The sequence below is a fragment of the Morone saxatilis genome, unplaced genomic scaffold, assembly GCF_004916995.1.
Source record: "Morone saxatilis isolate NCDOM2014 unplaced genomic scaffold, NCSU_SB_2.0 Contig16, whole genome shotgun sequence".
Classification (NCBI taxonomy): domain Eukaryota; kingdom Metazoa; phylum Chordata; class Actinopteri; family Moronidae; genus Morone; species Morone saxatilis.
In genome coordinates this window covers 20,187,404-20,213,777 of record NW_023339718.1, presented here as the reverse complement: position 1 = coordinate 20,213,777, position 26,374 = coordinate 20,187,404, and the positions used below count along the sequence as shown (strand labels likewise).

Below are 26,374 nucleotides of genomic sequence, written 5' to 3'. Positions count from 1 at the left end.
ATGCTCCTGAAAGCAATATGTTGGGGGATGAGAGTTAGGCTCTGACCTCCATGCGTTTGATCCCTCCAGCTCCTCTTCCTCCGTAGTAGGAGGCATCCACAGTTGGCCACTTCTTCTTGGGCAGTGGCTCTGGCTCCTTAAAAAGACAGGGAAATTAGGCATATGCAAACTTTATTCTTATAAAATTGATCAATTCTATGACATTGACTAAAGGAAGGTAGTGCAGGACTCCATTGTTCCATTTTCTTTCAATCCCATTTATCCAAAATTGAATGCACTTCCTCAGCTTCAGTTTCTCAGTGTAATATCAGCAGCAACTTATCAAAGGCTTTGTAAAGCAATAGTCCAACATTTTGGGAAATATTCACTTACTCTCATGTCTGTGCATTAAGTACAGAGTCTTGGCCAGCGGAGCCGAGTTTAGCATTAAGACTAAAGCACAGGGAAACGTCTAACTCTGTCCAAAATTTAAAACAAAATCCACACATTGTGGTTTTAGTGCAAGGTACATTTATAGCAGTATTAATACTAAACTAGGCTAATGACCTCCTAGCTCTAGCTTCAGATTTAACAAAAAGACATGAGCGTGGTATCAATCGTCTCTTCAAACTCTTGGAAAAAAGCCAATAAGCAAATTTCCTCACAATGTGGAAATATTCTTTTAAGCAAACTGACAGCTCAGTTTTGCAGGATTTGTTCTGTGACTTTGCTTGATGATTTTTATTTTCATCTATAATTCTCTAATGGTACACAAATTTAAAAAAAATTCATTGGCATCAACTTAAATATTCTGGTATGGTGACAACACTATAGTGAGATACTCACAGGTGGTGGAGGACGGGATGGTGGAGGAGGTGGCGGCGGGTCTTTGATGACCTGGATACACAGAAAAAGCAAAGGAGCGTCAGCACAAAGTCCATCAGGGGACGTATACAGACACACACACGCTCAAACCTTGTCAAGACAAGCACAGACGAGGCTGACGGAGGTGATTCGTGACAGGTGACTGAGTCAAACAGAGAAGTCCCTCGGCTCGTCCCTCGGCTCGTCACACGGCGGAGACGCTGCCGCTGCCAGGCTGCTTTGTAACTGCAACTGTCACCCCATCGCCCCGCTGACTACTGATTACAAGGATTCTGCTTGTAAACCAACATCAGGGGCCCCCCGTGCAAAATAAAGAAAAGCTGAAAATCAACTTGTTGACAGGGGAGTCTTTGGGGCGAGCGCCGCTGCCCGTTTAGCTCTTAATTAATTGGATGGGGTTCAGTGCTCCCAAGCAGTCCCCCCAATCATAAAGTCCTAAGGAGTTAATTAGCTCCAATGAGATACAGAGGAGGAGGCTCGGGCTCAGCTCCAAGCCCCGTCTGCGTGGAAGATAAGTGGCAGCATACACACACAGAAAAAAAACAAAACAAAACCACACGCATTACTACGACACACCTCTCCCACAGCAGAGTGACCAGCCTGGCGGCATTGTTCATGACAACACCGGATGACATGGCACCTGAGGAGCAGGTTGTCCACAATGTGATTCCACTCAAGGACAAGATGCCTCTACTGGGGTTTTTCAGATGTGCATCGCAAAGCAAAGAGCAGCCTGACAGTGACATTTGTCAGGTGTCAGTCAGACGCTTCACATACTGATGTCCAACTTTTTACTGCAGGATTGCTGAAGACACCATTGTCACTCACTCTGTCTGTGAGAGAGTGTTTTCCTGTGAGTTGCAAGTCATCTTCTGGTAACAGTCAGTACAGAGAGCAGGGCTGCAGCTCCCAAAACACAGAGCTCCTGTCTATGTTTTCTGAACATTGTGGGATTTAAATGAGCATTGATACACTGACCCCTATGCTACGGGGCCACATGCTGAAATTATTAGTCAATTAATGAATCAGTCAGTTGACAAAAAATAAAAAAAATAAATGAGGATTTGCTCCTTTTTTTCAGTTTACAATCACTGTAAACTAGCTATCCTTGGGACTGTTAGGAACTTTAATCAACATTGAATGGTGATGAGGTTTAGTAGCTCAAAGACTCCTCAGCAGAGGTAAATAAGAAAGGAAAGAGTGTTTCCTGTTCACTTCTCCACCCAGTGTGAGAGCAGGCCTCATTTTCATCGTCTCTCTCTTACATAATAGTGGACATTAGCACTACAAACAGAGTACAGTAGCTGGCCTATAAAATGCTGTACATATAATTACAGTGAGGACATATATCAACTTGAGGTGTGAGGCAAAGTGGAAGGCAGACCTTTGTCCATTAGTCATCAAAGACAGATACTTCACTGTCATCACTGGTTATGCATTTGCTAAATTGGTTTTGGAGGGAAAAAAAGAGCAATGTAATTATAGCATATCATAGATCCTAACAGCTGTTTCATTCGCTGTTAAGTGCAGAGATACCATCACACTCTCCACATACTGTTGTCATTAGAATAATGAAAAATAATCAATTAGGGTTAATTAATTGCTCTTTGACACACAACTGGCTGTAAGCAAATCCAGTAAAAGTCTACTGGTAGCCTCTCCATACGCTGATTAACATCGTTTCAGCCATACCTTACGTTGACAGGATTATCTCTTTTTATTAAGTAATTATGCAACAGATTTCCAGGACATATTGTGGAATAAATAAAGCATTATACAAATGACGGGGCTCTGCTGCTCTTTCCCAGCTACCTGATGGACAGATGTGAATAGGAGCGCTCAGCAACGTAATTAAAAACTAAACCGCAGGATACTTAACCGCCTGACATCAGCCCCAGTGGCTCGCCACCGCGGCCATGACACCGGGGGGCATCGTCCCCCATATGGCTGTCTCCATAACTGTCCAACTGGACTTGATAATCCGTTCGTTCCCAACCTCAGGCTCCAACCGTGTTGTGTCAAGCTGTTTCGAGAGGCTTATCGTGATGGATCAGTGGCAGGTAGCATATTTTGAAATTTAAAATGATGTGCTTTTAACTATGGACAAATAAACCTGTTTGAAGAAAATAAAAATTATCCAGAGGGGAAAAGAAACAAAATAAGATAAAAGTTCTGCATCGGAGAGCAACGCTGACAACTTCTAACATGAAATAGTCAGAGATTATTACCATATTAAGCACCAACTGAGTTGAAAATGTGTCCAAAAGTGCATCCAATTTAGCAGTGAATCATTTGTAATTTGGATAAACTGGCGATGTAATTCAAAACTGCACCTCCAATCCTGAATCCTTTGATTTGAACTAAAGGCTACGCCGTTCTGAGCTTAATTTCCAAACAAATCATAAACAAAGAAATTACCACTCCACAGCTTGTATGACCTCTCTCCTGGCATCAATCCATGTGGGAGAGGGACTGAGAGAGAGAGAGGGATTGTGGGAAAGAGGTTGGGCGTGTGTGTGTGTGTGTATGTGTGTGCGTGGCCTCATCCCGACTGCTGAAACCTGGCAGACTGGGGGTTTAAATATTAACAAGCCACACATGGCCCTCCTCTTCTGCTGCGTCCCTCGATGGAAGGCAACAGCAGCTCTCTCCACCAAGACAAACACGTCCGCGGCCAGACATGCTGCAGGGGGTTTACATTTTAATGCCTTTGTTGGTTTTCCAAAATATGCTTCCATCTCGTCCTGGATGGGCTCCCTTCAGGTCCACAAAGCCAGGTGACGTCTATCATTTAAGGGGCGGTGCGGGTGAGCAGGAATGGAGGTGCGGTGGGAAGGGAGGGGCTGGTTGGCGGAGGTGGAGGGGAAATTTGCCTTTATCAGATCTCAGTAGAAAAAAGCAGAGAAACAGAAAAAGACCAGGGTGCACCATCTGTAGCCCCTCTCTCATAGCCCCAAACAATAATCTGTTGTGGATTTTTGTAAATGGTTAAGTGGCTGAGGCGTTTTTTTCCAAAGGGGCTGACAACAGTAGTTTTCATGAATATCCAGGACTTAAGTAAAGTTTAAAGGAAAAAAATACCTCCTATCAAGTACAATAAAGTTGATGAAAATGAAACAATAAAGGAGAGCTCTGAATTGAATTGCAGATTCGTTAATTAAACACAGCCTCAAGTTCCACCTTAACAAACACCCTATTCACATGGGACCAATAACATGTGGCCATCTGTGGAATTAATGAATAACCTTCCAACCTCCACATTTAGAGAAACACATTTGCACTTACTAATGAAATTATCTTTAATCACCAGAGCCTCTGAACTTAGAACTGCACCAGTCCAGATTTTACATTTAGTCTTTCCAAGATTCCCGCACATCGCTATTTACTCGCTCTTAATATTAACAACCATTCTGTGTCAGATCTGTCATGAGTAGGGAGGGGTATCATTAAGATTGTATTAATACTGGTATTGATACTGCTTAGGGTTGAAAATGTATAACTTGGCACATTACAACTCAAATAACCCACTGCAGTGCATTTTACAACACTAAAGAACACATTAGGAAGGCCTTGCATAAGGAAAAAGTTTGCAAACATTTTTTTGTTTAAGATCTTTTTCAGTTTGCCTAAGTTAGAAATGTTTTTGTTATTTTACATGAGATATTTATGTCTGTGCTGTTTTTCAGTGTGCTATTCTGACTGTTTCAAGTGGGCCGAGGTTAGTTGGAAAAACATGATGTCATGTACTGTACTTTAAGTTTAGTTTAACAATATATGGATCAAAATGTTCAATGCAATGTCTGTGCATTTTTATATAATAGTAGTATAGTATACTGTAAGAGGATAAGCTTCATAAGCTTCATACTATGTTGGTTTACAACTGGAAAAGTACATTAACCTTCATTTACAGTGTGTGAGAGCTTTGTTGAAATCGTTATAGTTTGTCCATGTTAATTTTATCCAGCCCTGATTTAACCAAACATGCATTCACTCCTCTCCAGATTAAGATGCTGTTTCCATTCTTGATGAAGGGAGGGAATTAGCAATCACCACAGACAAATAATGATAATAAAAACAGGAGGAGTAAGAAGAAAAACAAAAACAAAGTGTCGCTGAAATGAAACACTGACTGACTGGATTAGCAAAAGAAGAATTTTGTGTTTACCAAAACAAAGTAAGTATTTTAAGCTGCAGCATGGACATGACAGATTCAACCGTGATTAAACCAGAAACAATCTCTGTGATAATATAAATCACTTCAGTCCCCAGGTAGGCCTAATGTTAGTCCTGGGCAAACAGAGATTTTGGTCGTGCAATCTGTCACTCACATTTGTCTCCTGTTAATCAATCTCCAGTTTTGTTTTTTAACATTGTGTGCTCACAAGAAAATTACTTCATTTGATTTGAGAGAACTTGTGTGTGATCACATGCAGTCATCAGCCACTCATCTGCAGGATATGGGCTCTACACTTCCTGTTTGAGGTTCTTTCTCTGTGGTGTTGCTAAGCCACTGCGGAAGAATGAGGTAAACAAGAGGGAACGGGGTTAAACAGATGTTTGACACACTTTAGAGCGGGCTGGTGACCAATGCTGAGCCTTTTGTGTGTGAACGGCCTTGGACACGCCTGGTACTGACCTGATGGCCATCTCTGGTTTATGGTTACAGATTTGGGCTTTGTGTGGGAATAAATGGGAATAAACTTCACACTGTGGAACACTTCCCCCACTATCGTTTGATCATTTGCAACAGGATGTTTGCAACTGTTATGAAGACATTCTGTGTTCTCATTTCTGACTAATTCTATTAAAATGAGACATTCAAAGTTATTATCATCAGATCCAGAGAAGGTAGCATTATTTTTTAAATCATTTTTGATTGCAGGCAAAACAGGCAACACAAGGTCTTCGCCAGTACAGAACCTGTTGCTGTTATCTCTGTGAAAAACTCAAAGTAAATGAATCATCAGCTCTGGTTGCCTGAAGTTGAATAAGTTCAGAGTTGGTTACGAGCAGTGCAGCAACACTCACCACTGTGCAGCAAAGAGGCCAGAACCACCACATGAGGGCCAGAGCTAAAAGGATCAGCAGCACCAGGAAGACTATTGCCACCGCAAAACCATCGGACTAGAGGAGGAAATGAAAATAACCAATTAATTCAGCCTGAAAATTAATTTTGGTGTTCAATCCTAAAACAGAATGGTGAAACAAGACAAAATGTGTGGTCATTAGCTGGTGGAGAAATATCAGAAGTAAGGTAGAATAACGGTTTTAACATCATTATAATTATTATAATTATTATACAAATAATGATTTCAGATTGAATTATTAAATGTTTTACCTTGATTCAACAATTTGACTATTTTTAACTTAGGAAAAAGTTCAAGTGTTTCCATATTGTGCATGACTATGACAAACACACTAGTAAGCTGGGGTACAGTCACTACTGTGGGGAAAAAAAGACAGGTCTCATCACATTATAAAGACAGAAGGGAGGAAGAAGGAGTTCTGCTTATCACAGCAAATATCACATACACCACAACATGAACAACACTACCTCAAACATTAAGTGGGGAAATCCAGCTCAGACTATAAAAAGAGGGGGAAATGTGTGGGAAAGTTGGAGAGCTTTTGTTCAAGTTCTACAACATGTACAGGAGGTAAATACAGGATAGACGTTCAGAGCTCAGTGTCATTCCAGATGCTTTCATTTAGTTTCAAATATGAAGGTAACTCACACATGTGGAGGCACGTATGGTGTAGGCGCTGGAGATGAAGGACTTGCCGTTGTTTAGGCTGATGAGAACATCCATAGTCCTGTACAGAAAAGAGTTAATTATTGTCACAGTAATATGTTTCATCAACCAAAACTGGCACACACAGAGTTAACTAAATGACGTCAAACATCAGAGGAATCATCCAGGTGTCCCACATTGATCTAGCAAGAAATTCACTTTATAAAAATGACAAAATCATCATTAGCAGTCATTTTCTCAATGGAAATCATTAATAGGGTTCTATTATTAACATCTCTTATGACTTCCAGTGATAGAATAAGGAGCTTAATTGTATTATTTCCAAGGCAAGTCCCGTTTAAAACGCAACAGTGTAAATGTGTAACAAGTCCAGCACTGACAGTAGCACAAAGCTTTGTAAAGAACACAATGGGTGCAAAATAAATGGTCAGACTCAGAGGGAGGAAATCCTCTCATTATGTCTGTCAGTGTGTGTGGATGTAGAAGTAACCTGACTAGCAGTAACGAGGCTCGTGAACTCCTATGACTTATTTAGAAGGAAATGCGAAAGCCAAAATGGGCGCAATTAAAAGCCTAATGATGAACGGCACCGCAATTTCCATATGTCTATTACGCCCAATCCAATTACCGCAGGTTTAATGAGAATTCAGGATATGGAACGAGTGAAACGCCTGAAATCCTTCCTCAGACACAAAAAGGGGAGAGAGAAAGAAGTACGCAGAGTGGTATTGTGTGTGTGAGGGGCCAGCTGTGAGTGTGTGGTAGCGTACAGGGGAGGCCTGCATAAAACTGGTGCTGTGGAATAATAACAAGAGAACCCTTTGCTTTGCTTTGGATTTTGCCTGAGGCAGTGCCTAGGGCCACCAATTCTCCTGTGGTTCAGAACAGATGAGCAACCAGACCATGTGTCCATTACTATGCAGTGTATTCTAAATATTCTAAACTGACTCCTTTGCACCTTTCCTAATTTACCCACGCTAAATATTTAATATACAATTCATGGAACTTTAAAACCGGATGCACTTTGACACTCTTCACTTAACGTGTTGATGCCTCTACTTGTTTATCCTATTCCATCTTTTCTCATTTGATAAGAGATGCTGATCAACCATTTTTTACAGAAATTTTAAAAGTTACAGGCTCAATTAAAGCAGTAACAGACAGGTAGAGGATACATAGCCAGAACAGTTTGAAGGTTATGGTGAAATTTAAGTGTTTTTCTTTTAGGTGACGCTGCAGATTACTCCATGAGCACTAACTCCCACTGTTTTTTTTTTCAAGCATTTAAAGAAACTCGATAGCAAAAAATAAAAATTAAAAAAATTCAGAAAAAGAAATTAAATATACAAAACAGCTAACCAACAGTCCAGCGACAAAATGAATTAATAAAATATTTTACGAGTCATAAAACTCCATTCATGCCAAGACTTGTGTGCACACATGGGTTATCTTATTGAATTGTGTACTGTCGTTACAAAGTTTAAATGAGAGAGGAGATGTATGACAGTAGAGGTTCATATATTTATCATCCTTCTTTGTCAATAAGAAATTTAACGTAACTTTGCGACAAAAAGAAATTATAAGTTTGTCATCAGTGATAAAGCATAACAAACTGTATTAAACTGGGTTTAATTGAAGTAATGAAGAGGCAGCATAACAGTGACGTAAAAGTTGTCCAAACTGATTTTAAAGTTTAGAAAAGACAAACCGCTTTCAATTTGATACAGAAAACATGGGTTCATTTTTAAATTTTGTGTAATATTTCCACATCTGTGTATTCCACACACTTTATTCTGATCTGCTCTATCTGCACTATTTCTACAACAGGTGTTAGTTTGTTTAAAACATTTGAACCTGATCCTACCGACCTGCTTAGAGACAACCACTAAAAAAAAAAGACATGCTTGTGCTACAAACTCTCTCCATCATAAATATATCCTGTGCACTGCAAAGATTTGAAAACTCCTGATTTTGAGTGTGAACCAGTTTGCTTCTATCAGAAAACATCCCTTTGTGTCTGACGTGGATTAGTGAAACGCTGCACGCCTCTGCAGTTCAGCGAAGCCGTTCCAGGTCCTTGCATGTTAACTAAGTGCTCGTGCTGAATGGGTGAGGGGAGAGGCTAATTTAGCTGACACCCTCAATCCGTGATAATGGTGGGCAGGTTGTTAATCAAGCTGGAGGTGTAGACCCCGGCGTGTGAAGGAGGAAAGCTCCCAAGCGAGTTACACTGTCGAACCCCCCCACCCCTCCTCCCCTCGCCTGACACTGCTGGACATCCTTAATGCACCACAACCCAACCATAGTCAGCGAGGCCTTTCTTCTTCCTCCCTGAGACACTGACTGCTAATTTAGCGAGTTACTGTTGAGTAGACAGAATCTGCTCCGACACAGAGGCATAAGTCATATACGCCCGTCTCTATTTTACCCTTTAACTTCTAGGAATATTAACAAAAGAATGATTAGTTGACATCTCTATTAAAGTGGTTATTCTGTGTATTTTAAATCCCAGACAGATAATGAAAATTGTTAGTTGCAGTTTTTTGTGTGAAGGCCTATAAACAATCATGTGCATGTGTGGTGAAGGTGCACCGAAACATTTATGCAGTAAATTATTTTTTGCAAATGATGGCCATTCTTGAATGTTACACCCAAAACAACAAGCAAAACACAAATAATAATAAAGAAGAGAGTTAAAAAGGATTTTAAAAAAGGCAACTGAATGACTTTAAAAAGGAGCCAGATTAATCATTTAAAAACCACACTTGCTGTCATTTAACTTTTCCATGGTGAAAAACAGTGAGTGACACTGAGGAGAGAGCTGCAGCTGCTTGGTGGGTCGATGGTTATGTTTGAATAAATGGGAGATGAGAGGGAAGAATGTCACGGGGCTGAGGGATCAGTCAAAATGTGGAGAAAGCGACAAAGGCTCCCAGGGACACCAGTTGAATGGCTTCTTCCTGTAGCAGATCTGTGGCTCCACATTGGAAAAACTTTGTCCCCGGGCTCTCTGTAGACTGTCAGAAAGTAAGCCCGCCGTGACACTAAGCTTTGGTGATGCGATACAGCTGGAGCAGCTGACAATGGTGACGCTAATGGCTTTCAAACTTCCCTTAAAGATGTGAAAATTGAGGAGGCTGAATAATTCACGGCAGAGCATATGCAAGGCCTGTCACTCGGCATCCAGGAGTCATCACTCTGCACGAGTTTTGTGTGGCTCAAGTTCTGTCGGAGGGGAGGAAACTATACTGACGGGACGGGACGGATCACCTCACGAAACCTGGCAACCAGATGAGAGGTTCTGTTCCAGAGTGAGACATCCACCATTGTGAAAGACTGACATGCAAAACTGATTGATGGTACCAAATTAAAATAAAGTGGTTTTCTGGCATGGCAGCTGCTAACTTAAAGGACCATACCAGTTTTTTGTATCTATTGTCTTAATTATTTTTTATCTATGTTACATTATCGTGTGATAATGCTGTAAAATGTTTAATGACAAAATTGCCATTATTTCATTAAATGTTCAATGCCAAAGATTACACAACACAACAAGCAAATTGCTAATAATAAATTATAGACAAATCAAAACAATAACTGCTCATAACTGTAGTACAGTAGACACTGCATCATTTTAAGCAGTCACAAGCCAAAACTACTGGGAACCACTGCTGTAAAGTAAACAGGCTGAAACAAGCCAAACCACTTAATACCCAACACTAGTTATACAGACTGATCAGATTATGACATTTATCAGCCCAAATAATCGAAACCGATAATCTTACACAAAATGATCTCTTCAGTTGATCTACTGGAAGCACCGGATTTGTTTGTCACTTAGAATCAAGTCCAAGTTGAAAATTCTCTGAATGTTTCATAGTATTGCTTATTTTTGTTATCCAGTCACTGCTCCTTACATCCTTCAATCAAAGAGAGCCGGTTCCAGCTTCATCATGTGACAACAAATCACGGCGCATCCAAAATGTCTGTGCCACAACATAAAGGACAATCAACCAACGGGACAGTTCCATCGTAAACATCTTCATACCCCAACTGGAGCAGATGGAGTGATGCCACCGCTAGCAGCAACCCTGGGACAGCCTGTTTAATTATTGACGAGCATTAGCATTAGCTACTGTACCTGCTATGTAAAGCAGGTGTTGACTCGCCCCTCAGTTATTTTTTGTCCTCCACCGTTATTGTGAAAACACCAGGTGAGGACATGCTGCTGCAAGAGCGCAGCCACTTAACCTCTCGATCAGTGCCCCAGCAGGGTGTGCTGGGTCTCCTAATGGGGATATACAGAAGAGGGAGGAGGAGGGTGGAGGGAAGATTGTGGGGAGGGAAGGAAGGGCATCAGCAGATGCCAGTGTTTCAAGCCTGATGCCGCAGCTGCCAGCACAGATGATGCCTCCGCCGTGAGTGCTCCTACACAGCTCGATGACCAACTGAGGACACTGTGATTCCTGGACATCGAGGCTGGATGTGGAGCCGCCTGCTCCGAGTTCCCGCTGGGACAGGAAGCTGCAGCTGAGCACTTCAACTCGGGTGACTGCTGTACCTAAAATATGTTCCCCAGCAATCTAAGCAACGTTTGCTGAGGAGAAGGCCTCGCGTGTAACACAACATGGTTAAAAAGGGGAAACAGGGAGAAGTAATTTGCAATGAAAAGGCGATTCTTCTTCGGCTGAGTAGAGCCATGTTAAAGCAGCGCCCTGTGCACCGGGAGCGGTGATGGAGCAGAAGCAGACAGATGGACAGAGACGGAAGTTTCCGGGCTCCGCCGTTCCATGCAGGTGGTCCTGGGTGCAGGGATTGTCAGTGCATGGTGAATTATTTAAATGGGGAGCGTGGAAAAGGGAATGGCTGCATCTGTCGCACATCCTTTTAAAGCCCCTCCAGCAGATGTGTTTACTCACCGCCCGTACCAGCTAACTACTTAATGGGTCACCATCGGCAGCCAAGAGTTAATTAAGCAGGCCTTTTGCAAATGGCGGGCACGCAGCATCAGCATCAGCTCAGGTCCTATCAGGTCGTAGCCAGCGCTGTAGCCCTGTGGTTTACAGACGTAGTCGCTCAGGTTCATCTTTTTACCGCATCCTTGGCGAGTTGGTTGAAAGATATCAGATTGTGCTTTGCTCTTCTGATTTCTAAACAAGAGGACAATCTGGATAGGAGGAGGATTTCTCCAGTAGCTGCTACTATAAAGACCAACTGTATTCCAAATGTTGCTTTTCTTCACACTGAGGAGAATCAACTGCAATCCCACTGCATTGTGTGAATATCATATATTACTGAAAGTGAGACCAGATGGGGAAAGCAATAAATATAGTGTTTTTAGCAGCTGGAGGAAAAGGAGCAATGCAACTTACTGTAAATAAAAGATAAAAGACAAAACTGTGAGAGCACATATCTCCGCAGGGGCTGCACAATAAGTGGTTTTATTATCTGCATCCGGATGCAAATATGTATCAAAATGCAAAAAGTGAATGGCGATAATAGGACATGTCAGATGTTTGCACAGTAAGTCTTTTCTGTATATATTATATGTACTGCACAGGACTGTGTATGCATTGATATATTGCTGCAGAAGAGCATTTTGAGTGTAAGCTGTGTATACGTGTACGTGTCTTTATCTATTGCTTTTTAAGCCATTTATTTGTGTACTAAAAAATTAAGAACTAGAACTCAAAAAAAGGAACATATTTTAGGTCTTATATCCTTTTAAACACTCAAATTCCTCTTTCGGCTTCAAAAGAAATCATCCTGAGCAGTTTGAACATTAACATGAGAGGATTATCTGAGGTGAGGTTCAAGTTGATTTGCAATAGTTACAGCATCGCCGTCATCATATGATACATAATCTGTTTTAGAGCTGAAAGGCCTTCAGGAGCCAGCCGCACATATAATCATACATTTTTGATTGGATTGCAGTCATCGAGGACATTAAAATCTGTTGTTCCATCTAGAATGCCTTAGCGATCATCTGTTATGGTTTGGGATTATAAGAGATGACGTCGACATCAAACAATAGCTATGCAGCCGGGTATAAATGCATATTTACACTGTTTTCACTTAAATCTTTGTGGGTTGTATGTATGGGGTGTTTTTCTGTCAGGCTCAGTCTACAATGTTTACTGCGTCTTTACGCTACGCCAAACTCTTCATCCCTTCATCTACTGTTTTAACATACAGCTTATTTATAGATTTAGAAGTTGTTTATGTGCACAAAAAAAGCAAGAAAGAATAAAGACTGTGCATGTAAGAGCAAGAGACACCAAGATGATTGAAACATCTTTGCTAAATGTGAGAGATATGGCTGATTTAAATAAAAAAACAACTCTACAACTGAGCAGAGAGCAGCAGAAAAAACACAAAAGGCCTGAAGAAAAGGGGAAATACATTGTTTTGAAAGAGTCCTGATGTTGGTAAAGTAATATTAAGAAAGTATCTGTGTGCGTGTGTGGTTTGCAGAAGAAGACATGACTCACTATGCCTATTTCTACTGAGATAAGCTTCTTGATTTCTTGATGCAGCAGAAAATATCAAACACTAAAACCTGACATCTACCAAAAACAAAGCTTTTCTTTTATTCACTATTTTATGTTTGATGGCAACAAAACAATCTATATGAGAACATATCCAATCTATTTAGGTGGTCCCGTTTATAGATGCTGGCTTTATAAGAGTTCCCTGTAAGATGCCTGTCATTAAAACTTCCCACGTTTACTGTTGTCCACATGCCAAGATCAAAACTTAAATACATCTACAGACACACTGCCCAAGCTACATATCAGTTATTTTGGAAAATGTACTTTTAAATGCATTATTATGCCAGTTGACATGGTATTTCTGTACAAAAACTTTGAAATCCCCTTTATTTGGGGTGGCTTTCTACAATTTTTTTCCATATCCATGACAGAAAAACATTTGTGAATTTCAATGCAGCTTGATACAAATATTTAACAGTGGAGAAACTCTGCAGTACATTACTGTGTTTAAATTAAGACTTAATATAATGAACACAACAGAATTAACATTGAATTAAATTCAATCTGATGAGAAACTGAAACAGCATTTAATTTTCTGTAGAGAAACCTGCAGTATATCAGCAGAAGACCACACAATTGGCCAATATCTGAAAGCCATATACTAATATTAAATTTTAAAAACGTCACAAAAGTAACATGCTCCACTACCCTCCAAAAGAAATCATACAGACTACTTACTGTCCGACTTCATAGAGCTTTGGTGCAGGACACAAGAGATAATCATTACGCACAGTACTCGGTTTATGATCTGTAAAAAGGAGACAAAACATAGGGTAAGGTTAGGTGATAAATGAGCTTCTTATATGAATCAGATACAAAACGTTCTAGAATATGTGATATAGTCAATTAAACAGATTTACTCTTTATTTGCTGTATATGAGTCAGACGTTTGCCTGTACATAAAAAGCCTATATAACAGTGCATTGAATTTCCCTACATTTCCCACGATTCTCAAGTCAGAATTTATTCTTAATAAGCTCTGCTGAATTTTTTTTTTACGTATTTTTTATATTTTTATTAAGTTTTATGAAAGACTGATATTATGAGCAATATTCCAACATCATTATCAACTCAGTTTTGCAAAATCTTGGTGGAACTTTAAGAGCACAATGAGCCAACAATCCCCACATGAAGTCTCTTTGACCTCTTTGACACTGTGTGTGAAGGATCATTATTTTAAGAAAAAAACAAAAAACTAAATATCAGTGTGTATGTATGTGTGTGTGTGTGTGTGTGTGTGTGTGTGTGTGTGCACAGGCTGACAGAGGCCTGAACCATCTTCAGCCATGGAGGTTTTTCAGATTATTGATATTTCTTTTCTGCTTGTCTGCTCGGGGCTCCAACTGGTTTGGTGATGGAGAAGACTGTAGCATCTGTTCCACATATGTGGTGTGTGTTCCATAGTTGCCATGATGCCTGTCCATAATTATAAGGTGCCCCACTGTTAAAAAGGTCTGGGCTGAACACATGCAAAAGCCAATAAGGGAATAAATAGCCCCAAGTGGGCGAATGTGAGACAGCCTAAACTGAGAAAGGACTAACAGGAAGACATCTGCTAATGGCCACTTCCTGAATCGGATGAAGTTCTTTTTTAAAAGAAAAAAAAATATGCTCAAGTGTTTTAGTCGAGTTGAAATGTTGAAAATCAAAAATAACTTGTCAAGGAGAGAAGTGTTGTCATTGGCAGTCGTCGATCCCACAGATCCCACGGCCAAATGAGAGCTTGAAAAGATTGGCTTTTGGTGCCAAATCCCGTTTGCTTCCTGAAAAAGGATTTCTCAACAGAACAGACTGCAAGCTCAAAATAAGGAGCACAGTGACCTACATACCCTCCTTTCTACTGTTGAATTTAGATCATATAGATGAAGAGCTGCTGATAACAGATATGTCGGGACAGGGGTTTGTTTTTCTATACCCTTCCACTGAACACCCACCATCAATTCACATCGAAGCAAGTTGGATAACAAAGAAGATTTGTGCCAGAGATGGGACGTATTGTATGTCCACACCATGGACATAGAACACAATAAAACAACTCCTAAATATAAATCAAAGTGTAAGTCACATTCAGCAGGGAAGTAGGGTGGATGGCGCCTTACTGCAAGTCAGTCATATTACATTATATTATATCATATTTCATTTTATTTATTTTTCTTTCTCTTTAATTTGCTTATATTCAAGGTGTACAAGGACAAACAAATAAACAAAACAAACCAAAATAAAGGCTGCAGGAATTTAAACGGGACATGCCTGCTGTTGATGTGCAGAGAGAGAGCAGGACCCACAGAGCTCCACAGACAGGCAGTTTGTGGTTTTCATGTACACCAGGAATCAGAGAGCCAGATCACACAGATATGATGTGCAATACTGCAGTGAAGGGGCTATCAGACAACGAAAGATATAGGTCTACCACAAGCTGCCCAAACCTGTCCATTAGCTGAGTAGCGTTGGGTCTGATTTTAGTTCTTTTTTGTTGGTCGGCTCACATTTAGTCCTGTCAGACTGAGATGAGGGCTGCGATGTATCAGCAAGTCTTTGAGCTCTGTTTGCCATGTTAAATCTTTCAATCACTTGCTCTGACGGCCACTATTTTTCTGATTGCTGAGCTCCTGAAAAACTCTGTGTTACTATGAAAACCGGCAACTTTTTAATACAGTGATTTTGGCATTTATTTATTATTGCTTTTTTTCCTGTTTTGATACATTTGAAAATGTAACATAAAAACAAACACTTAATGCAAATGTTGCTGATAATTATTATTAGGTGTCAATGTGAAGGTTCAGCTTTCAACCTTGACATGTGTTATAAAGCTAGTAAGTAGATATTTTTTGTCAAACCAATTTTTTTATCTGTATAATAACAAATCATTGTTATATTGGGACAAAAATATATTACACTATACCTATTTATAAATAGTAAATGTGTATATTACAAAAACATTCTTTGAGTATCTTTAGAGTGAAATTACCCAGTAGAGTAAGGACTAATGATAGACATGATGATGCCTTCAAAAGACAAAAGACAGTGTGCATGTAAACTTCCCCTGTAACCCCTATTTATAAGATTAAGACACTATGTGGGCAATCCCCTTCAGAAAGTCCCCAGTTCTGCAGAGGCAGACTTTAATAGCAATGAATTGTTTCTCTTACTGTAGACTCAAAGTCATCAGGGCTGTAGGTAAACTGTAGGCTCTGGGTGACTAATACTGCAATGTGGACAATGTGGGTCTTCTTACAAACACACAGAGATCAGCTCACACTGGACAGTTTACGCGTCCATTCATATTTCTGCTCGTATCTCATACACTGAAAGCAGTACTGATCAGAGATATGGTATAAAATGTAAATGATTATTGTATTAACATATCTGCTTTTTCAAAAACACATTACAGCTACAGAGTCTTGGGGTCTTTACTAAATTTAGGCATCTCCACAAATACCAGTAAGTTATCTATTTTTCTTTGCTTTATTGCCTTTTGCCGTCCTCCGTGCTAATGCTGGCCTAGCCTGATGTAAGATTTATGATTTGTTTATTGTCAAAACAACACCCACAAATTCCAGTTTGACTAGTTTAATTTGGTGAACTGGATGCATGCTTTGATATACTGATTTAGAACACATATCAGTGAGGACCAGACAGGACTCATTGTGCGACTCCACATTTGGCTTTGTGGTTGTTCACAGTGATTTACAAAATATCAGAGCTGTTCTGAGCCAACATTTTAAGCAGCAGTTTGAGCCAAAGGAAACTGATCTTAGTCAAGCCCTGTGATGACCAACTGAATGCAATGTGTAGTCACTTTATAGCACTACAGTGATTTACAGCACTTACTAAAAGTTTGCTCTTCCACTATGAAGCTGCAGACGACGCCTTCATTGCTGCGGCCGAGGGTGAAGCCGTTCCCTCTGAGGACGATGTCAAAGGACTCTGTGGAATGTAAACAAATGGAAGATAAGACTATGAGGAGGAACATACATATAGTTAGAGAGTTTTATCTTGTATTTCTTCAGAATTTCAGGGCTTCTGTAAAGGGCCTGAAAAGACTAGCTCCTATGGGTCTCCCTGCATTAACCTTTTACCACCTACAGTTCAGGAAACTAGCACCATGTAAAGCAGGGGTCTCAAATTGGCTTGGGGCCACCGCTGGTATTGGCATCTCATAGGAGGGCCACAGCAACGTTTAAGTACTACATGAAAGCGCAATATTGTGAAAATATTTCCACTACTACATCATACTCGCAGCAGTTTCTGAAATGGCCCCCAGGCTGACAGTCTGAGATCACTGACGTAGAGCTTTCCCGACTGCTAGTACTTTGACAAGTTTCATGAATAAAACATAAAAGTAAAAATAAAAGAATATGTATCTATAGATCACACTTTCTTTGGTGCAGAGATTTAAAACTAAACAACGTCATAGTTAACATGATGAGTAGGATCAGGATCAGTAGCAAATGTATTCCTTTCAAATGACATTTTCTTAAAAACAATTTCATGTTCTAACTCACAGCAGCTAGACCAAACAACATCAAGAAACAGTCTCTTCATTGATTCTGAGTTATATGCTGAAAAAGTTATTTACATCAGTGGTTTCCAACCTGGGGGGCGCACCCCCCTCATGGAGCAATCAGGGTTGTTTTTCAGGGTTGAGAGACTTTTTGTTTTTTCCTCTGGAAATACTGAATACTTTCATGTCTTTAGGCCTCCAAAACTCCTCCTGATTTAACAGTCTGACAAGGATAACTTCACTTTCTTGAATGCTCACAACTGGTAGTGTGTAACCACTAAAGGCTCACAAGTAGACTGCAAAAGGAGCACAAGCCAAAAAGGTTGGGACCTGCTGATTTAGGTGGACTCCGACCAAAAGAGCTGAAAAGCAGCAAAATCTGAAATCATTTCAATTTTATGGGGTTCTGAGATTCTGTGGGGAGCTTGAGTGTGCCGTAATGGCCTAAGTGCTGTCAGATGATTTTCAACAGCAACTTCTTACCTCACCGCTGCTTGAAACCGAGACATCTTTCCAAGTGGAATTGGAAAGATGTCCTAAGTTTAGTAAGCCAGCAATAAAAAGAGAATGCAGAGAATGAGCATATCTGTGCAGAGCTCCAGGGACTGACTGCAGCAGGAGGATCCACTCACCGTTCACACAGACACTGGAGGGCTCCACACTCAGGATCTCTGTGCACGATCGCTTTAATATCTGGAGGATGAGGGAAAAAAATGAAATGGGTACATTATCGCTTGAGGGCCAAGAATAAATACATCAAGTCCCGGCCGTTATCAGCTCTGTCAAGTTTAGAAAACAGATTAGGGTGCAACACCTGAGAAATGTCTCACTCCTGATCGGGGCCTGGCGGCTAAAGGAGAGCGCCGAATATCAGAGGCGAGGAGAACAGGAGGGAGAAACGGCAGCTGTGTCAGCCTTTATGGGAAAATTATGCAAGGCTATTACATTTCTCAGTTCTATTAAAAACCTCCGGGATCCTGCATTATCATATAAAGAGGCCTGTGTGAGCACACTGTCATGGAGCTGCACTATCCGCTATGATTCAATAAATCAACAAAGGACAAACTATGCAAATCCCAGTACACAGTCGGTAAAAAGAAGCATATTAACGGCAATATAGGACACTTGAACCTTTCATTTGATGTTGGGCAAAACTTCAATCTGAGGAGTTGAAGAGGGGAGTGTTTACAGCAGCCTTATTAAATATGATGGTTTGATATGGAATCGCTAAAAGGGGAGAGGGTTGTAGATGACAGCTGGGAGGAAAAGGATCTGCTGCTGTTCCTCTGTGCCACTATTTTCCCCGTCTAATTACTTCCTTGGCAGTGCCCGAGAAAAAAAAACACACAGAGAAAAAAAACTACAAAAAACTAAACTGATTGCTTAAAAATGACGGAGGGACCCGAGGAATTCACATTAAGCGAACACTCCTGCTCCAATTTGCCATTCGGAAAAGTAGCACTTACTCTTACTTACTTTTTAAAGAAATGTGGGTAAATTAAGTAATTTGTAAGGTTTGGAAGATCTACAAACTAGATCCTCAGTGTTTTGGAGATATTAAAATAGAAGCTTTGAATGCTGAGATTAGAGGCCTGAACTCAAACAGCAGCTATTCATTTCTCTGGGATCTTGTGACAAACATTATTTACAGGCTGCAGGGGGAAAAGGAGGCACTCATCCAAATACTCAAAGTCCTCCAAATATCTCAGCCAATGTTGTAACGGGTGGGTTTCTGAAAGGATGAGGCTGCTTTAATCTCATTGTAATAATGAGGTGGAAAGGTTCATGAGGGTATTTAATTTAGGTCATTTATTTTTCATTATTTAAGCGTCACAAAAAGACATCAATAATCTTGAAGTCAGCAATACTGTACAAGAGGCCAAACTCAGTTGCATGTGTTCAGTAGCTGAAAGGAAGTTAACGATAACGATGTGGCTACATTGCAATTTGGGGATTTCCCAAAAGGCCAGCAGCCCAGACAACAAAGGGCGAGTGTGGTTAAAATTAAAATCAACAAGAAAAATGGCCAAACAGGGTGCAGAAACACAACTTTGTCGAGCTCTTTTTGTGAGTTTTGTCATGCTGGTCACAGAGGCAGTGTGGATCCTGCAGCAAAAGGCTGCACAGATGATCTCAAATCCTCGAAATCCAACAGAGGAGTAAGGAGGCCAACTAGTCAGGAATCCAGTATTACTAATCAGAGAAGAATGCTGCGCGTTTCATTTGGATGCTGGAAGCGTCACTGTGCCTCTGAGTGCTGAGGGGATGAGCTTTTCTCTTGTTGTGCTGGATGTTCTCGTGCAGGCTCTAACATTGTGGGTAGTGTTGCTGTGTCTTAAAACCACAGAAAAATTCATCCATGACTTCAATGGGAAGGGCGACCTTGTGTACCGGAGTGCGTGAATGCTCTTCTCTAGATAAAAGATTCATCTTTTCTCAGCACAAACAGATTAGAAGCATATTTCTTCTAATTATCAATAATCAAATCCACTCTTTCAGAGGCTTTCAGCACATTTTAATGTTAATTATTACAAGCTGGATTCACATGCTCATTACAAAAGACAAAGTTCTTGGTTAGAACTAGTCATTTTTTCCTTTTTCCTCTTTCAGGGTGCTAGAAATGGTTACTCATACTTTATAATGCACTATTACACCTGTTTTGAATAAATCGTGGTTCAAACCACTGAGATACAGTCAGCACCCTTGATTACATCTGGTCATGCAATTGTTATTTTCGAAGATATATATTTTTTTTTTTTCCATGCCTCTATCTTGATTGGACAGTTGAAGATATACAGGAAAAGGGGGAGAGAGGGTGGGGGGAGGACATGCAGCAAAGGGCCGCAGGTTGGAATCGAACCAGCAGCGCTCAGTCTATGTGGGGTGGACATTCTACAAAGTGAGCTACCATGTGCCCCAATTATTGGAATTAAAATATATATATTTGTCATACATACATTTAAACTCATGTTTTAATCTTAGTGAAAATTTGTTTAAGGATTAATATGATGCACCCAGGCATCTTTTTAACATCTACACTCAGTGATACAACAGACTGATGACAGTTTTAGACTCTCCTTTCCCTTACAGTCATGTTGAAAGCAACATAATCAATCATAGCTGTTGTACTTTGCGTCACACAACAGAAACAAGACACACCCTCCATCCAGCTGCATGTCTGACAGCTCCGTCTAGTTCTGCTCTTTCCCTAAACACTGCTGGCCTTGTCGGCTCAGACACAGATGTAAGTCCAGCTCAGGTCAGTGAGCTCTGCATGGCTCCGGACTCAGATTCATGAAAAAAATGTTGCCACACAAACCCCCACCTTGGCTGACAGCGTGTAGGCTAAAAGCAGCAGCAAATGGAAAGTATCACTAATTGGCTGGCAGGGCACAAGGAGGCTGCATGGGAAACTTCATATAAACACTGTTTAAGGGACTCTTATACTCTGACAGCCATTCACTGATTACAGCATTACAGTGACAGGATGGGTTTGATGCGTTGCGCTGGCTTTTATTCTGAATTTCTCATCAAAAATAAGAAAATAAAAGCATTAATTGTACTGAAGCGCTGCTGCTGCACAGAGTTTTGACACTCAACACAATAAAAACACTGTGAAGAGGATGTCATATGGACAGTGACTAACTGTCAAGCTGCTCCCATTACAGTGTCTAATTTGCTACTGAGTGGTTGAGACATTTCCTTCTCGGTCTACAAACTGAGGACACAACGAGCAGTTATTTCCACAGACATTTTCCATGGAGCTTAGCAGGAAGTTCACAGAGGTTTTGCTTTAATTTGTGACAAACTTCAATGAAGCCAAGGCAGGAAATAATTTTACCGATTTTTCCACCTGATTCCCACATTTACTAACATTCTGCACTATGTTACCACCTTCAGTTATTTCTGAAAATAAGGAAAAAATACATCAAGCACAAACCTGAGTTGACAAACCTCACACGCAAACAGAAAGTAGGCAAACTTACAGAATTGACAATGCCTTTGAGCGCGTGGAAGCCATCTTTGACAGGAAACACTTGGTCCTTGGTGTCCGCAATATCAGCAAGCTGTTGGTACCATGAAAGAGTTGAGTACACAAGAAGTACTGCTGATTTAATGCTGCTTTCTTCTTTTTCTGTTTTCCTCTTTATGACTGAGCACTGTCTTTCCTTTCATATCATGGGCAGGAGGAGACATAGCAGATGGCATGACTGTGGCAAACACTTTGCTCAAGCATAAAAAAAAAATCATTGCAGCACAAACTGGGAGCAATATTGCCTTTGTTTTTGACTTAATAAGAGCTCATCACAGGGTGGTTACCAATGGTTACAAGGGACAGGCCACCATGTTGGAAGAGAGACAGTGAAACTACAGACATGACTGACATAAAAAGGAATGATTGTGACTTCGGTGCAGCTCGGGCAGTCTGACTTCATTTTATGAAATGAGCACAAACTCTGAAGTGAAGATGCAGCAATATTGTGATTTCACAATCAGGAAATGAGTGAAGAATTATCAGATTGAAAATATGTTTACACTTTAAACATCAATGTCCATTTGCTTAGCTTCTTACGAAGAACATCTGAGGCCCGAAACCATGTTTTTTAAAACTTTTACAGAGCTTCCACAAAATGGAACAAATCAAACGTCTGAGAAATTACAATCGAACTACACGCTAATATTTTTTGTATGATGTACTGTCTCTGTTTTCTGTTTATAATTGCACACACTATTTTGGCAATTGTAATTGTACAGGGAACACCCGCTATTTAATTTGGTTTCAGTTTAGTTGGTATTTGTTTTTGCAATGTAATTAGATTGGATGTAACAGTCATTAATTTCATTCAATTTAAATCAATTTTATGTTCAGTTTAGAATTTGTGTCCATTTATTTATTTCATTATTCATTGCTGCCTCATAAGCTGATTGTGAAATCATTTTTTTTACAGTCTGCTGTCCAACAACAGTGAAAATGCCAAAACAATTCTTTAAAAAAATAAAAGCAAAAACTAAAAACTAAGCTAAAACTCAGACATAATCCTGAAGAAAATCCCAATTATACAGACATTGCTGTCCTGGAAGCAGCATATTTTACCTTATTTTGGCAAAACAATGATTGTTTGGAGCATACTGAGCATGCAGATGAACATCTGAAAAGTGGATTATGCTGCAGGAGTTTTTATTGATACTGGCTTCTGTTCTCTCTTCTTGAGCAAACTACAAACTTTGTTGGGCACCTTTTAAGTCTACAGGGGGTTATGTGTTTGATTTTTAGGTGGAATATCACTTTAAGACGTGGATTTTCCATACAGGTAAAGGTACTCACATTACACGTGTTTACCTTTCTTGACACCCTTCCAACATGGCAGTGTGTCTCTTGTTATCAAATGTAATCGTTCAGCATACATTCAGTGACAGACTTCACTGGTGTTTGACTGCTGCAGATTAAGACTGAAGCTCTCTTACCTGCTGCTCATCAAAGTCCTTGATACCCACACAGTAAACACGAGCGCCATAATTCCTTGCGCCATCAGCCTGCAGATCAAACAAATGTGTAGATGATGTGAAACAGGTCAAATGTGAGGAAAATAAGAAAAATAATGCAGGCTGTCCAGGCACCAAATCCCATTAAATTGAACTAATAGCAGCATGAATTTAGTTTTGACAACAGAATTTCAACATTATGACACTTAAATAAGACAGCTGCCAATACCAATACAACAATATGAACCTCACCTCTTTCACTGTGAGCTCGTGAACGTAAACTTCAAGCTTCCCGTCCGTCAGAGCCAGGATGATGCTAGAGGACTTGATGTTTTGTGCCTTTATCTGAACTGAGGCCTTCAGGTTCAAAATGAATGACAAACATTTCATCAGATTACAATTTTACAATAATCTGAATGTTTTTAAAAAGTTTCCTGAGCTGCAATTGGATTCATCTGAGAGGGTAAACTGACCTGTTTTATTCCTTCATGCATATATGTTTCACCTGCTGGTTTCACGTCCCGCAAGCGCTTCAGACCCTCTTCTATCTCATCTCTTAAAACACATCAAATAAATGAGTGAATTAACATTTTGTCCAACTGTACTGAAATCATATTAGAAAGTAACACTGTGCACACTACTAAAAAGGTAGCTACACAATGTGGTGGAGTTTGGAGTACAAGTTGTTCTTGTAATAAAGAAGAAGCTGTTTATCCAGAATGTCTCAAGAGTCTTTTTTTCAGCATTTAACAGCCCAGTGGGAATTCAACCTCTAACCTCAACCTCAATCTAATGTCACCATGCAAACACTTAATCTATGGTGGCCTGTGAGAAGTTACTTCATTTCAAGTTACATATCCAACACTGACCAAATACACAGAGAGCAGATTGCTGCAATGGCTTAAAATATGACAGTTAACAAATTTATATCATCTCACAACTGTGGGATATAAAACAAAATGTAAAAACTGAGCAAAAGTTGACAAAATTGTCCTTTCCTTCCTAAAATGCCAGACATAATAAGACATATTTAGAGCATGAGACTTCTTAAGGTGAGGTACAGTAACCTACTAATGCAGACACATGAAATCCGCATCATGAATCTGTTCCAGAGAGTTCAGTACCTGTCTCCAGTCAGTGGCAGCAGGACTGTTGCTCTGGCCGAGAAAACGATGAATGAGACTCTCATTCTGGGGCTGTAGAGAACAACAAAAATTAAAAATTAGGAATCAGAAATATCTCTTTCTTCAAGTAGAATAACACTGATCAAAGACAATATACTACAATATTGTAATATCTATCTAGGTTTTCTCCTTCCTTACTCCATAAAATCATCACTTCCGTCCTTGATCCTCTTTATCAACCACCCACACAGTATGACATGTAAAATACTCAGAATGGCTATAAATGAGTCAGTGTGACTGACAGTTGTATATAAAGCTTTTACATGAGCTCAGTTCAGTTAAGGGGAACGAAAGAGGAATGAATAATTAGCCAAACAGAAGGGGCTCATTTAATGTCAACTAATATTAGTGTGCAACTTAAAGCAGCTTCTGTGGGAATGAAGGAAGTGATTAATCAATTCACAGACAGGAAACATGTTGTTGGGATGAGTCACACATAAACACACATACACATCCTGTTGCGCAAATATATACTTTGTACCTGTGACTTTAAAAGGGTGTGAACTGAAACTGGACACTCCGATGTGTCTCTGACCACCGTGTGCGGCATCAGGCTGTTCGCTGCACAACCCGTGCTGTTTACATTTAGTATCGCTCTGTCATATTACAGCACTCTCGCTGTCACATAAATATGAACACAGCTGGTTTCTGAGTAAATATCCAGCTGAAACTTGTGAAACTAAATCAGCACAGATATGAGGAAAGGGTGCAACCCGGAAAGCAAAAACGTCCTCGTGTTGAGAACTGTGAAAAATACTCAAATACAAGTCCTTTGATTTTACTTAAGTAAAAGCAAAGCAGCAGCTATAACAGTAAAAGTAGTCAGTGATAAAAGGCAACCGCAAAATAAGCAAAACTGGACACTATGAAATCATTTATTCTTCATATACGTGCACAACCTATCTGCCTAATATTGTATCTTTATTCTCCTTATCGTAATTCTACTCCTGTCTTTTTGGTCTACTCTGTTCACAAGATATCTGTTTGTCCATCCTGGAGAGGGATTCCTCCGCTGTTGCTCTTCCTGAAATGACATAAACTTGACTTCATTCTAAGGATTCTGATGCCTGATGAACAAGGAGTAAATTATCTCAGGGTTCCCACTCTTTTGAAGAAATAATTTTCCAGGATCTTTCCAGGACATCCTAAATTTCCAGGACAACATAAAATATTTCCAGGATTTAAAAAAAAAAAAATCAATTTCCAGTTGTTTCCATGATTTCCATGTTTATTCTATTTTCTAAAAACTCATTGGATAGCTTTATAAGTCACTGTGTAATTAAGCTGCGGATACGAGGCTGTTTCAATACATTTGAAATATGTATATTTTAAGATTTTTTACTGAACAAAAGTCATTTTTTATAAAGTTATCTCACACTGAATATGAAATAATAAATAAATGTATAGTGGACACTACTCCGCCTCAGACCAAATGTCCGGGTGCAAAATAGTTACAATACTACTCTTTCTTGATACAGAGGGGAAAACGCAGTCGCCAACAAATGGCATACCTCAAGTAAAGGTATCAATGAAAGTAAAGGATTGGTTAAATGTACTCAGTTACTTCCCACCTATGTTACAAACGCAAAGCACACGGATGCCATCCCACAGAGCGAGTTAAACTTCAAATAATTAAGCGCACAAGTGTTTCCTTCAGAGATCCGAAGCCTTCGGAGCATAAGGAGAGGTGCTGATATTTCTCACCCACGTGACACATGGCCCAGTCGCGATCCTCCCCCGCAAACATAGCACAATCTTTAAGCCACACGGCCAGATCTGGCAGGGAGCGGTAGCAGCCGTATACATCCACATCCTGTCTGCAAGTTCATATGTGGACTAAAAACTAACCACGCTCAAGTCACAGATGACAAATCGTGGGTGGTGACTTAACGGCGAACTTTAGGCTTTGAGTGGAGCTTATGATTGTATATGTTGCGATATTTTCTGTTTCTAACAAAGACTACGAATAAAGAGGCAGCGATGCCAAGGACATATCAGGGGGTGGTGGTGGGATTTTTTCCTCCCTTTTGGGTG

The 26,374-nt window shown here is 40.1% G+C and overlaps 1 protein-coding gene across 2 annotated transcripts in view; it reads right to left on the bottom strand.

Annotated features, from left to right (window-relative positions):
• The window catches only part of antxr2a (ANTXR cell adhesion molecule 2a), a 72,178-nt gene that overhangs the window by 40,798 nt on the left and 5,006 nt on the right, over window positions 1-26,374 (bottom strand). For both annotated transcript variants that reach the window (XR_004796613.1, XM_035658401.1), the window contains exons 3-14: window positions 24,281-24,352; window positions 23,630-23,711; window positions 23,409-23,513; window positions 23,139-23,207; window positions 21,659-21,739; window positions 18,305-18,365; window positions 17,000-17,095; window positions 13,847-13,916; window positions 6,600-6,678; window positions 5,893-5,988; window positions 826-876; window positions 47-136 (exon numbers count right to left, since the gene is read on the bottom strand). Coding sequence is in view for 1 of the 2 variants with exons in the window: in XM_035658401.1 (XP_035514294.1) it covers window positions 47-136; window positions 826-876; window positions 5,893-5,988; window positions 6,600-6,678; window positions 13,847-13,916; window positions 17,000-17,095; window positions 18,305-18,365; window positions 21,659-21,739; window positions 23,139-23,207; window positions 23,409-23,513; window positions 23,630-23,711; window positions 24,281-24,352 (952 nt within the window). In the remaining variant the exon portion in view is untranslated. The remainder of the gene's footprint in view (window positions 1-46; window positions 137-825; window positions 877-5,892; window positions 5,989-6,599; window positions 6,679-13,846; window positions 13,917-16,999; window positions 17,096-18,304; window positions 18,366-21,658; window positions 21,740-23,138; window positions 23,208-23,408; window positions 23,514-23,629; window positions 23,712-24,280; window positions 24,353-26,374) is intronic.